This window comes from Exserohilum turcica (genome assembly GCF_000359705.1).
Source record: "Exserohilum turcica Et28A unplaced genomic scaffold SETTUscaffold_11, whole genome shotgun sequence".
Taxonomy (NCBI): Eukaryota; Fungi; Ascomycota; class Dothideomycetes; order Pleosporales; family Pleosporaceae; genus Exserohilum; species Exserohilum turcicum.
The window spans coordinates 786,169-800,100 of NW_007359926.1; the positions used below are offsets into that span (position 1 = coordinate 786,169).

Here is a 13,932-nt window from a genome sequence, read left to right on the forward strand (position 1 = left end):
CTTCCTCTTTTGGCATCGCCCCGACTCGCCCGTTGGAGACTCGACCCAGAGAAGCGCGACGGCAGGGAAACCCCAGGGCTGCCGCCTCCAACCACGTTCCACCCTCTCCAACAACAGCCCCGGCTCACTTCAGAGAGCCTCACTCCACCACCCTCACGCACATACTCTTGCACCCCCGTCCCAAAACAGCACCCCAGTGCCAGACCAGATACTACCCAACTGCCTGCCCTGCAAACCATGGCCATGTCGGCATTTCGTCACTTCACTTGAGCTCCTCACAACCGCCTTCCCTTTCTGACACTGCCCCTTCCCCCCTCCCCCTCCCCCCCTTCGTTCTTGCTGCCTTGCGTGCCCTGCGCGAGACGACTCGAGAAGGAGCAAACATCCCGACTGACCTCGTCCCCCCCTCCCATCACCACCCATCCAACCTCACCATGCACGATGCTCCCCCCCATCTCCCCCCCACGCAGCCTCAAGCGATACCCTCACCCTCACCCTCACCCTCTCCTCACACGCCCACCACGATATCCCAGCATCGACATCGTCTCATATGACTTTCCTCCTCCTGTCTTCCGCAGTATCAGCTCCCGCATCAATCTAAACCCACACTGACGGTAGGCAGCGATGGCCTTGTCAGTCATCGCGGGACGCCTGCTGAAAGGAGCAGGACACTCGCAGCCGCCACCAAGCACCCATCAGATACCTAGCCTGCATCTTACACCACATCAGACTGTTCTCTCGTTTCCGGTGGCTCCGCTTCGAGACGACGCCAGTCAGATTTTGAACTCGCAAGGCATGCTTGGTAGCCATATCGGTGAGCCCAGAGGACACTCAGTTGCCAATTCCTGGGCAAACCCCCGGCCTCTGTCCGACATTCGTGAAGTCACTGAATCGAGCATCGCCGACAGCCTGCCACGCAATCTCCTGGCCAGTTCCCTTCCTCGCGGCACCTCCCGCGCGGACATGTCACCCAAGCCATCAGCCGCGTCAAAGCGGCGCCCAAGCAACGACACGCAACACGGTGAGAATGTGGAGCCCAGCAGAAAGAACAGCGTCGAAAGCAATGGCCTGCGATGCCTTCATCGAGGCAGATGTTCGAGGTCCCCATCACCACCAAACATGGCAGACAACGATGACAGCAAGAACAGCGTATACAGCATCCCTGCCGGCACCGTGCCACCACGCTCATCATCTAGATCTCGTGCACACAGCGCTCCCAGGCCGCGCCAGCTACAGCAGGCACCACCCATGAACATGATACCTGCTACGGTTACAAAGACGCCAAGCGCCGTACAGAACCGGCCCCCATCACCACCCAAAACAAGAACAAATGTCATCCCCAACTGCGGTCATTCACACTCTCCGATTCGCCATATCGCTGCACGCTTTGACCCCATTACCCATGACACCAACAGACGTATCCCCTCCAAGACATTTGTCCGCGAGCCACTGTCCAAGGAGATTTTAGAATTCCCCTCGCATCGCCACCCTCGAATAGAGCTCGGCCTTGACTTATCCGCCGGCATATTTGTCGGGGGTGGATCCATCGAAGGGACCGTGCAGATCAACATTGATGACGCTGAGCGTATACGCCACAAGAGAACTCTAGACATAGCTCGGATATCCATCGACCTCCTCGGTACCGAGGAAGTCAGCGGCAACAGACGAGCCGTGTTCCTCAATCTAGGTACAGAGCTCATCGATGAGGAAAATCCCCCGCCCCAGAACATGGTAGACACACAGGTGCCAATTAGTCCGGAAAATCTATTCTGGCATCTCATGCCTTCTATGACCAATCTTGCTTTCAACCTTAGTCTTCCGCTCAACGTCGGTCCGCCTCCATTCTATTCCAAGCACGCAAGGATTCGCTATGTGCTTTGCGTCTCCTTACTCATCCGGGACCAAGGTAAGCAGTATATTGTGAGAACCTCTGAAGATGTAACGGTACTGTCAGTGTATGATCGTATGTTCCCCTCGAACCTCCTGTTTGTCGGTGGACCTAATGAGGCGACAGCTGAAAAGGCACTCATGTCGCTGCCCAGTCCATTGACCGCATCCGACGAGTGGATCAGGCCGCGCGAGACAACGGTCGAGGTAGTCCGGGTCACTGCAGGCTTGCACCGACAAGTCTGGGTCAGTGGTACAAACCTCTACGTCGATGTACATATCGCCAACAATAGCCGCAAGACGGTCAGAAAAATTGAACTTCAGCTGGAGAGAGACATTCTTTGTTACAAACACGTTTGTTGCGCGAGCTCGTCCCGGTGCTGCTGGTTGGTGCTAATCACGACGCTTTGCAGGCTGCTGCGTCCACTATGGAAAGGTCTGCGGGTCAGGCTCGCATCTTCGACAGCAACGAGCGTTCGATACTAAGTAAAGCAATGGTGAAGCATGGCTCTGCCGGCTGGCATGGCGTACCTACCTGTCAAACTCATCTCCGCACTTGCGACCTGGAAGTGCCCCGTGGGCACGCCACCGTCAAGTGCGGTATGTCGTTATCAATGTTGCTTGTGGCACAGTACTAACAGCCCAGGGAAATACTTTGAAGTTCGATATTTCCTCAACGTGATCGTCTGTAGTGCACATACGTTAGGACTCGCATGCATTCTGTCGATCTAGCTAACCCCCCTCAGAAAGCTCGTTACTGTTCAACTGCCCATTGTTCTTATCCACATGGTACATTTACAATGGTTCAGTCTTCTCTTCATCATCTGCTAAAAAAACATTGCCTTGTAGAACTCGCTCGATGTAGTACCCAACTCTGTCGCCCAAGTCGCCCAGGCTATCGAAGAAAAGCGTACAGCACGCCATTCACCACGCCTCGGTCGCCGACCCTCCCAATCAGTCCAAGGCCGCGCATTTGCAGCACCACGTCTACAATCACTGAAACGCATGCGCGCCCAGGAAGAAGCCATCCAAGAGCTGAGTCAAGCCCTGGAGCAAAGCCCTCGCAAGTACGGTCTCCGCCGCGCCAACTCAAACTTCGACTATCACACCCCACCTTCGAATCGTAAAGGCAGGATTGTAGGAGAAGGCGAGGCAGCAGATCTTCAAGATCGTCTGCGCCGCGTTCGGTCTAATGAAACGCTTGGCTCCAGGCCTCCTACCTTACATAGAGTAAATTCGGCCATGTCAAGGCGAGGTGCAGCATCAGCAGTTGGCTTCCGAGAAGCCGAAGTTCGCGAAGACATGGAGCTTGGGGGCCTGGGTGCGTCTGGCGATGGACCGCTACAAGAGAGGCTGGGACGACTCAGCGACCGCCAGTACCGGTTCAGCAAAAAGAGGAGTGTTGAAAAGTGGAAGGACGTGGCCAATGTTGGCGTTGGGTGGCTGAAGGGCGGTAGTGTCAAAGACGAGAGAGACAAAGACGGATGGGTGTGATGTCGCTGTCACAGCGTATGCGCGACGATTTGATTTTCGCTTGGAACAATTCTTGTTCTCTTCAATAGCTCTTTTGGACACACATATAGGATTGGATACAGCTATTGCTACGTAGGTAATCTATGTACATTGAAGCGGATTGACGTCTTCTCTTTTATTCTGCGCAGAGTGGTGGTTGGTGTCAGTTTCACACATTATTCCCGCTATGTTCAATACTAAGATGGATGGGATATCAGTAGCATATTTTACTTGTTTGTTCTACACGTAGTTTCAATTTGCTGACGCAGTGAATCTCACAAAGCAATAGGGGGGGGGTACACAGTAGAAGACGGCAGTGCAGCGGCATATTTTTTCATGTTCATCATGTATCGTACAACCATGTCTATATCCCAGCCATCAAGACTTTTTGCCATTTTCTCTTCTCACTCCTCACTCCACTTGAACCATCGTACAGCCCTCGCAGCACACATGCAAGCCAACCATCTTCATTTCATCTCAATCCAGAAAAGAAAAAAAGAAACGAGAAAAAAAAGGGGCCCCACATAACTCTACGACCTGCTCTTCCCCAGCTCACTCTGCGCCGCCGCCGTCGGGCCCCCCTTGATCCTCTCGCCCCCCGTAATCATCTTCTCGCCCTCGGTGATATCGTGCAGCGCCTGGCTGGTAATGGGCTCGTTTGCATGGGTCTGCGCCTTTGCAGTGGGGCCACCTTTGACGGGGCGCTCGAGTCCCGTGATGTCTTTTTCTTTTTCCGTAATCTTGTGCAGGGTGCTGGAGTCGAGGGTTGCCGATGAAGTTGTTGATGTAGTAGTGTTGGTAGTGTTGGTAGTATTGGTATTGCTACTTGTCAAAGCAGACTGCGCAACGGCCGTGGGCCCGCGCTTGACCGGCTCCTCGGCACCCGTAATCTTCTTCTCGCCCTGCGTAATGTCGTGGATGACTTGCGCAGTCAGCGGCTGGCCTGCGTGCGCCTGCGCTTTTGCCGTCGGCCCGTTCTGCGCTGGCCCCGCGCTGCCCGTCAGCTGCTTCTCGGCCTCCGTGATTTGCGATATCAACGCCGAGTCGACGGTGACGCGCATGCGGCGTGTGAGCGAGAAGCCGCGTGTGAGCCCGTGGTTGCTGAGGTCGTTTATGCGGCGGAATCGGCAAGATAGAGTTGATGATGATGATGATGATGATGACGATGATGGCGAGGGTATTGGGCGGGCGAAGAGAACACTGCCGTTTATGCGTGCGAGTCTGGATGCCATCTTTTTTTTTGGTTTGCAAGGTGAGGCTTATACGCGATGAAAGTTTTGTACTTGACTTTTTTTTATGTCTCGCTGTGTATGTGCGAATGCAGGAATGTGACAAAGATGGATGGATGGATAGATAACTTTGTTTTTATTAATTACCTTTTGTACCATGATGAAGCTCTGATGTAATTGCTAAATTCCTCCCTCCACTCCTCCCACAAAAAAACACCAGCCACTTGTGGTCGAGAAGCACGACCGCTGCATCTATCGTAGCTCAAGTACGAATGACGTTGATATGGGTCATAGAACGGGTCTGCCATTGCTATTTGGATATCCATGACCGCGTTTTCTTTGTTTTTCCTGCTGGTCAGTTGGGTCATGGATAAATGTCCTGCATCGACGGTGAAGACATTGCCATGTATGATCCAGACATGCAGGTACCGCATCATCGATGCTGTTGGGCGAACGCGATGCATGCAATTGGTGTGGTGGAGCCATGATGTCAGGATATTCTGGGGAAAAAGAGGCGAATAAGGCGCACTATTCTCTTTCTTAGCTGTGGACACTAGCGGCTTGATGTCACGATCATGTATTTTCCACTTTGACGTTGGAACATCTAATCATTTAGGTTGCAGAGAATGGAAATTGAAATCTCCAATTTCTGTCCTGTGTTTGAGGTGGACATGGCAGTAATCATCATAGTCATGGATAATTGGTATGACGTATGCCAGAAGCGGGTAGCTTCGTCATTCATCCAATTGGGACAGTGACAACTAGCAACGGCTGGATAGTATTTCGCGGAAACACAGATTCTGATGTAGTATATGAAAAGACTGCTCAAACACACTCACGTAGCTATCCAACCTCCTACAAGATCAGTCCTCACACAAATCACCGCCGCTATTCAGCCTCGATGCCATCTACTCTAAACAACTCTACGTCGGTATCTCTTGATTCCCCAGATGACAATCACAGATACAAGCAGCTCTACCCAAAACCACCAAATACGTAGAATAAATTGAAAGTAAACTGCAACCCTGAGGAAACATACACACACACATAGACATACATACAGCACCCCAGACGCCTTGACTCGCACCCCTCGGCCCGCCGAATCAGGCCTTAAACACACAAATGAAAAACTATGCAACAATGCATAAAAAAAAGATGCCAAAAGCCGCATAAGCGCTAAACGTTATCTTTAGGATACCCGTTAATCCTTGCTACATGCTGCATCATGTAAATCGATGAATACGATGTACTTACTATATCGAACACCTGAGAACCCGGGCTAGTCGCCTCTTTGCATGACAGCAACCCTGATCCGCGCAAGGTAGCCTGGCCCGCTTCATTCCACATCATTTTCCTTGCCCCGCGAGTCACGGCAATTGATTTGCTCAAGTAAGTGAATTGATTGGTTTAGAAAGAGTATGATTGTGAAATCTTCTTCTTCTTTATCTACGGCTATATTGATATAACAAAAAAAAACAAAAAAAAGTTCGCTACAACGCCTACAAAAATGCAAGAGATTTGGAAATCTGGGAAAATATGACAAAAGCGGAGGGTTTGGTTCCCTACGCCGCACTGACTTCTCGTCGTGGCCTGAAGCGAGTGTTAAATTCGCGCTGAGTAACGAACCATGCATTGTGTGTCTTCCACTCGGCACAAGGACGCTCAAGCTCAATCTGTAGCACGTAATGTTAGCAAAACTGCGCAACCCAACTCGGAACAACGTGTTTTTTTTTCTTCTCCAAAACTTACCTCGAATCTCCTCAAGAAACTCGGCACGAGCTTGTAAATCTCCAAAAGACTAATGTTCTTGCCAATGCATGTCCTCGCACCAGCTCCAAACTGCAGCATAGAGCCCTTCATTTCCTTGAGCTTATCGGGCGAAGCCTCGAGCCAGCGCTCGGGCCTAAAAGCATCTACGTCGTAGCCAAAAACCTCGTGCCGGCGGTGGATGACCCACGCGTTGCAACCGACAATTGTGCCGCCGGGGATGAATTCACCGCAAATGTGCATACCTTGCTTGGGGACGACGCGCTCGAGAATCAGGCCGGGGGCGGGATGGAGACGGAAAGATTCCTGGATAACGGCGTCGAGGTAAGGAAGTTTCTGCGCTTCAGACCAGGAGACGGTTTTCTCGGGGCGCGACTCAATGTTGCCTTCGGCGACAGCGTTGTCAATTTCTTGCATGAGCTTCTTGTAGACGTGGGGGTGCTTGAGGAGGAAGTAGAAGACGGCCGAGAGGGAGATGGCGGTTGTTTCGGAGCCGGCAAATACCATAGATGTGCATGTAGAAAGGATACGGTTGTCGTCCATGAACTCGTGGTCGTGGCTGGCTTGCGCAAACTTGGAGAGGAGATCGATACCGAAGGGGTTTGCTCTCTCGTCGTCGGAAAGGCCAAAGCGCTTGATCTTCTCGACCTGGTCGGCACGCGCACTGGACTGCTTCAAAGCGAATAGCGTCACCGGGTGCACACGCTTATCCAAGCCGATACGCTGAGCAAGGAGGAGAAGTGGGTTTTTCCATAGTAAGACATCGAGAATGGGGATTTGGCCAACCTAGAAAGCGTAAGTAAACAGTATATGCAGAACCTCGTACACGAGCAGCTTACCGGTGCAACATAGTCGAAGAATTTGCCCAAGAAGGTAATAATGTTGTCGATATCCTTGTTGCCCTCGACAAAGCCTAGACGCTTGCTCCATGTCAGCTCGCCGATGACGTCAAAGGCAAAGTACTGCAACCATTGACTGAAGTTGCAGCTAGTTCCAGTCTTGATGAAGCGCTCTTCGGTCTTGTCGAGGAAGTAGGTAAGTGTCGAGTTTACAAGAGGCTCGTAGCCGACGAGCGAGCTCATGGCAAAAGCGTTGTTTACACATCGGCGGTACTTGGCGTGGAAGTCCTCGTCAGTGGTGGAAAAGAGCGAAAGCAGGCATTTGCCCTTGGCTACAGCGCCTTGAACGGGATAGAAACCAGACTAGCACAGGTCAGCTGCCACTCGATGGACTTCTCTTTGCCGATATGCATACCTTGGTAACACCCTTGTTCAAGCCATAGATGGTCTTGATGGCCTTGGGGTCTGCGAATGAGAGCACGTTTGGTCCCAGGCGTACAATGTCTCCGTGCTGGCGATGCAGGTTGATGTTGGTCCAGTGGTGGTTCCAATGTGAAACATCCCACAGTCTCCACCAGTTTGTGTATCCAGCGGCCCAGTGTCCGGGGTATCTGTTTAGTCCTTTCCAGTACTTGTTGCTGAGCAGGTAGGCAAGCGTCGTCGCGGCCAAAACTATTGGCCAGTGCTGCACGAGCAGCGGGAGGAGTTCGTTGAAAAGCATGTTTTGCGAAACCCAATCTATCCAGTGGCTGTTGCTATTGATCCAGTGGCTGGGTGTTGCGATGGAATGCAAAGCAGGCGTGGCACCTCATATGGGATCCTGTTTGGGGCACATGGCCATATAAATGGCAGCTGACAATCGGGGTCTGTGCTATTCTCACCTCCTATCGATACAGGTCCGGATGGCATCGGTATCGCCATGATTATGCTTTTAGGAGCTTGCGCAAGAGGTTCTGTGTCGGCAGTTGAGTGTCAAGGTATGAGACGCTTGAAAGTGGGTCTGTGGCTTCGACGGGGGGCGGGGATGACGCCTCCGGGGCTCTCCAGTGGGGAACGAGTTTGGCCAACCTCAACACCAAGCGCGAGCTGCTGTCTACACGCGTATTCACATTTGAGCCGCATTCGCCTCAAAACATCTTGAGCCGCAACACCCTCGCTCTGCCGTCTTCCGCTCTACTCGTCAGTCCATCATCAGGCAACCCGGTACTGTGCGGGAGACGACGACATGCTCCCTCACGTCACCTCGGTAGCCGCCACCACATCGACGGACGCGTTCTGTGCTATTCTGGAACTGCCGGCCTTTGTGGTTTCAACAGCTAAACCTTGTGCGCAGACATGGCGATGGTCTGTGGACCATGGGCATTTCGGCAGTTGTTTTTTATTGTCATCGCTGCAACTGCCGATCTCTTCAGCCGAGGGATTAATCATTGGCTCCGAGAGCACCGTCTTACGCACGTGACGTCTGACCTCGACAGTCTTGTCAGGAGGCTTGGTGCCTTTGTCACGTTGTACTCTGCAGCATCTTGGGCTGCTTGGCCTTGAAATTATACTACCTGATCAGTGATAGCTCTGGAATGTACGAGGAGTAACGTGGTAAACTCTAGTTTGTAGATTCAGGCAAGGCGGTCACAGCATAACAACAAAGCTGACAGCTCAGCAACTGCCAGCCGTCTGTGATGACCTGACTATACTCTGCTCGGCCGACACGTTGAGCCATATTACTGCGTATCATGAATTTGACATCGTACGAAAGGTGGACCACTGTACATGTGCTTACATGTGACACCCCCGAATTACACCGTCCTGTATCCGAGATAACAGCGGTCGGTCAGTGGCAGCTACTAGAATAACGCACTTGATAGGTCTTGGGTCTGAGCAGTGTTGTCGTAATGGTCTGCTGACCACTTTATTGTTGAATTTCAAGTTTTCTCAGCAGCCTATGAACAGTGGTTGAAGTATCTTTGATACCCTGCATTGAGTCTGGACACTCGTCGTACCTAGATATTCCTCGCATAGATGTGTGCACAGCGTCAGCAGAGAAGGCATTGTTGAGACAATCACATGTCAAACAGTACAATGCATACATAGAAAAGCCCCTCGATTCTCTACTGGACCTGAGATTGAAGCTGCGTCGTCCAAGGTGATTGTGAGGAGTAACGTGTTTATTTTTACCTCCTTTTTCGGCGCTATTATTGGATTTGCACCAATGACTTGGACGTACGCAGTAAAAGCTGCAGCTATACGGCCGTGAGGGCAGTCTATTCTAGCGCTTTGGACATAAATGTAGGTATTACGTTATACAGTGAATAGTCATCAAGGCGATAGCTTGTAAATGAAAATACAAGAGAAGTCACGTGTTTGAGGTACAGGGTATGACACCCTACTGCCCCCTACATAGCAAACCAGAAAAGTCATTCATCCAACACCATTATCCCACCGATCCGGCATTCTACCAGCAGCCCGAGTACGACGTGATATTTTCCTCTGTTTATAGTTGGGGATTAATAAAAGCACATACCTGTGTCTATGATTGACTTGAATAGAACTCTATTCATTTATACCAAGAATTATATTTTGATTACATTACATCATCACTGATCTTGTATGTAGTAGATGTACGTATTTCAGCAGTTACGCTGGAGTAATACTACTAGCTGACTAAAAACATGTTTTCCTGCTACTAGCTTTGGACTGACAAGACACTTACTACTCGTATACGCATGCATGATATGTATGGAGCGAGGAAAGTTCAGCATGTCATTGAACGCGTAAGAACTTGCAGTTTGTAGAAGAGGATTGCCAAGTGGTATGCTGACGTGCGTAGTTCTCCTCAGACATAGGCGTATACAGACGTTCCCCACTTGTCTCAAGTATGATGATCAGTGATTTAAAATTAGAACAGTCATTATACGAACACGTCTGTTTCACTCGTTTGTATGGAAAAAAAAGAACAATCACAAACTCATCTCCGACTCGTTACTTTTGCCCTGAAGACCATGTCCAGAACACGGGATAACATTGCACAGGACTTTGAGAAAAGCAACGTTTCTGTAGGCACTCTGTTGTTCTATGTCCATATAATCATGTGCATCGAGTGCACTGACAACAGGTGATCAGACCTGTGCTAGATCTGAGCACCTGTGGTTGCATGGCACAACGAGTATAATGAAAAGGCAGCGGAGATGAGTCGGAGAAATGGCGCCGACTTGGAACAACAAATTCCAGCGTTGCAAGTTGAGGACATGGGCAAGTAGACGGGCTTACAGTCTGTGTACTTTTGGAGGCGAGATACGATATTTGGGCCAATCTGGTTTCGAGAGAGTACGCCAGAAATGTCACTGCGGGAAGGGGCAAAGGTAATGCCGGTGCTGAGGCCCAGACAGGAGCACACGCCGTGTGGAAATTGCAAGATCAGGAGATGGAAGCGAGGATCCCCCGAGGAAGAGGGCGGGTGCGCCGACTTGGGGTTGCTATTGCTGGGAACTTGGGCTCCTTAATATCCATTCTCGGCGTGGGGAGGACCAAATGGCTTTGTTTGTATCGCGAGCTAGGACACGGCGCGACTCCCCCGACGAGCAGCGGCTAACGTGTGCCTGGCGAGCGCAAGATGAGACTATGGTGGGTACGTCAGCGGCTGCGTGAGACGGTCTAGATGCCGTAGTGGAGGCTGATGGCCGGGTCATGGAGGGAGAGACTAGTCGAAACAACGAGCAGTCTGGCGAAGCGCCAGCAAAAGCTCAACAGTCATGCCGCGCACGCAATGTGCTCAAGAGCGTCATCGAGTGCTGGGAACATGGATGGGCGGGTGACGCTACCGATGAACAAGATGGATGGCCCTTTTTTTTTCTTTGTCAGTGTCAGCGTCGAGGAAGCCACCGATCAGCCTTGCAGATGCGGAGGTGTCGAAGGGGCAGCGGGTTGAAAGGGGAGGGTTGGGGATGATCGACTTGGCAATCATCCGCCATGGCCGATGGTAGTGCTTTTGCAGATGATATGCTGAGGCGTACGGGTGAGGAGAGGGTGTGGTGGATCCAGAGCTGCGGTAGTCCGAGCTCCCCGTCCAGGGTGGTTTGGGGCAGCGGCTGCTGTGTCGACGTCCCCCGCCTGCAACCTTCCGGGAAGGCTTGGATAACGACAGCCACCAACTTTGGGGCAGGCAGCCTGTGAAGGATCTAGATGCGGGGGCCTGACACCGTTGTGCTTGCGCAATATCTGCTTTGAGACAACTATACATCAATCGGTGGTTGTAAGTATTGGGGCCAGGGTTTGTCGATGCTAGTAGGCGGGACGGGATAAGCTACGAGTGCCTCATAGGTAGATCTGGACGGCTTACTTGTGAGGCAAGCAGGACAGAAGCGCTATGCTCGAAGCGTGTGTTGCAGACAGGGGGGCTGCGCGACTATTGCAGCCGGGCGAACCCAGCGCATGTAACGTTAGTCTACTGTATGGTGAAGGACGAGGCAGCAGCAGCAGCAGCAGCAGCTTCTTGGTAGAGGGTATTGAGTTGATGGTAGTCACAGTAGTCTGTATGTAGACCTAATGCACCTGCATGACGGCGCACGACGACTAGAGGTGGACTAGGCAGGGTCGACGGCCTTGGAGGAGGTTTGGATGCGACGTTGCCGGGCGCGGACAGAGGGTAGGGAGGGGGAGAAGTTTGGTAGCGCTCGAGGGGGGCCGGATGGGATAGCGGTAGACTTGGTATTTTCGGCGGGGGGGCGTGTCCAAGAGTGAAGTGAAGGGTTTGCTTGTTCATGCGTGAGTGAGTCACCGCAGTCGACGTCACCACAGTCCGTGGGCGTGGGCGTGGGCGTGGGCGTGGGCGTGGCAGGGTGCATGCGGCCGTTTGCTGGCCGGCATATTGTGAAACGCGGCCGGATGAAGTGTTTGCATGAACGAACAGTCATAACAGTCGGTGACGATTCTGCATCACGGGTGCTGTGGGATGCTGTGTCGAGGCAGAGAGGCCAGCGGCGAGTCGTGTGGGGGGCGGCGCGAGGACAGGGCCGCGCTTGATGTCGGCTTAGTGGGGGCGGCTAGCGCACGGCGGGGCCCTTGTCGAGCTGAAAGTCGGTTGATGAAGGAGAGGGCCAGAGGGACTATCCTGCCCGCACGCTGCCCACGATGCACCGCGACGCACCTGTCGGAGGCATACCGTTGCAAGCACAGCACCACAGTTGCAGCGGTCCATGTGGGGTAGCCCGGTGCGCCGGCCGAGGATGGGTTTTGCCCCCCCGCGTATTCGTTTTCGCAGAGGCGCAGTCGCAGCGTCTGAAACACGGCATAGCAGAGCGACCGAGGGTGCGCGCTATCGATAAGCCAGCACCGCTGAATGCAGAGGGACGCGACTTGGGTAATGCCCTCGCCTTGCCTCACCTGCCGACGCCTCTGCTCCAATGGCGCGGGCGCAGGCAGCATGAGGGCTCGCCGCCGAAACCCGCCTCCTGTGTCGTGCAGGTGGCCGGCGGACGGGAGTATATCGGCGGCGTGGCATGGTAGGAGGAGGAGGAGGAGCCAGCCGTGCCAGGCAGACTTCGGACTTGTGCGAGGACGAGGTTCGGCGGCGCCGGCTGTGATCGACGCCGGCCAGCATGGGATGGTGTAGGTGTAGGCGGTGGTCGTGTAGGCGGAGGCATAGGTGTAGGACGTGGAATAGGGCACATGGCATCATCCGTCAGTCACCGCCGCCGCCGCCTCCGCCGCCTGCACAGCCGCACCAGCACATGATGCGCCTCACCCGGTGGCGCAGACGCCCAAGTGCCCCGCCGCTTGGGCATCACCACGTCCAGAGTCCACCACCACCTACGGCCATGGTCACGAGAGAGAGAGAGCAAGAGAGCGCGACAGTCGTATGCCTGCACTGCAGATGCCTCAGCAGGCGCCGGAGCTACTCGCTTTGCTCTCTGCTGCTCTCTGCGCTGCGCTGCGCTGCGCTGCTTTGCTCTGCTAAGCTTCTGGGCCGTGTCTGAAAGAGGCGGCGCACATGATGGCGGATTTTTCGGTAGGCAGGCCTGGTCGCATCCCCGTCGCGCGCGCTGATTGGGCCGCGTGTTTGCAGCCCATCTTTAGCCTCAAGCAACGTCAACCTGTCGACGGCCCAAGACGACGTCGACGACACCCACTGCAACGCTGCAACCCTCTGCCCCCCTCCCTCTGGCCCCCCCTCTGCCCCCCTTCTGCCCCCCCTCAACCCCCCTCGCGCCTCTGTCCTCGGCCCTCCCTGCCAGTCCCGGCCGCCCAAAACGGCATCAAAGCCGCTGCAGTGCCCGCGACATGCCCACGACCAAGGAAACCTTCTGGAATCCGTGTCATGTCGCAACACCACCTGCCCGCCGTCTAAGCGCACTCGCAGGCCTCACCTTTTCGCCAAAGCCGCCTACCGCGTGTGTGTGTGTGTGCGTCTACGTGCCTCCTGCGTCGTCGCTGCGTCGTCGCCAGCGCCCTCAGCGCCCTCAGCTGCCTTGCTCGCACGCCAGCCAGCATGCATCGTATCATGGCCCTCACCACAATGGTAGACTAACTTTTGCTATTTCCACCCCAGAGGCTGATCCGGCGCCTCACTGCTCGTCATCTCCGTGCCTGCAGGCCCAAAAGGCTCCAAGGCACCGGCCTGCCCGCCATGAGTCCATCGCAATCTTCGCCCACGCACCCGCCCGGCCTATCCTATCCACGTGTGCACGACGCTTTCGCCGTGCCCG

At 53.7% G+C, this 13,932-nt stretch overlaps 3 protein-coding genes across 3 annotated transcripts; 1 reads left to right on the plus strand and 2 right to left on the minus strand.

Moving 5' to 3' along the window:
• Positions 1–602: 602 nt before the first annotated feature.
• Positions 603–3,381, plus strand: SETTUDRAFT_175306 (uncharacterized protein; the record flags this gene model as incomplete). The annotated part of the gene is made up of 6 exons (XM_008023904.1): positions 603–1,963; positions 2,015–2,241; positions 2,301–2,487; positions 2,534–2,588; positions 2,634–2,676; positions 2,737–3,381. Exons 1-6 carry the CDS (start codon positions 625–627, stop codon positions 3,379–3,381), a joined length of 2,496 nt encoding a protein of 831 aa, XP_008022095.1. The 5' UTR covers positions 603–624.
• Positions 3,382–3,720: 339 nt separating this feature from the next.
• On the minus strand, positions 3,721–4,691 carry SETTUDRAFT_167135 (uncharacterized protein; the record flags this gene model as incomplete). The annotated part of the gene is made up of 1 exon (XM_008023905.1): positions 3,721–4,691. A coding segment is annotated over exon 1 (628 nt), but the record flags the coding sequence as incomplete, so codon positions are not given.
• A 1,467-nt stretch (positions 4,692–6,158) lies between these two features.
• SETTUDRAFT_145834 (uncharacterized protein) lies at positions 6,159–7,955 on the minus strand (the record flags this gene model as incomplete). Its single annotated transcript, XM_008023906.1, has 4 exons — positions 6,159–6,301; positions 6,378–7,181; positions 7,235–7,597; positions 7,650–7,955. The coding sequence occupies 4 exons, from the start codon at positions 7,953–7,955 to the stop codon at positions 6,191–6,193; spliced, it is 1,584 nt and encodes a 527-aa protein (XP_008022097.1). The 3' UTR covers positions 6,159–6,190.
• Positions 7,956–13,932: the final 5,977 nt, after the last annotated feature.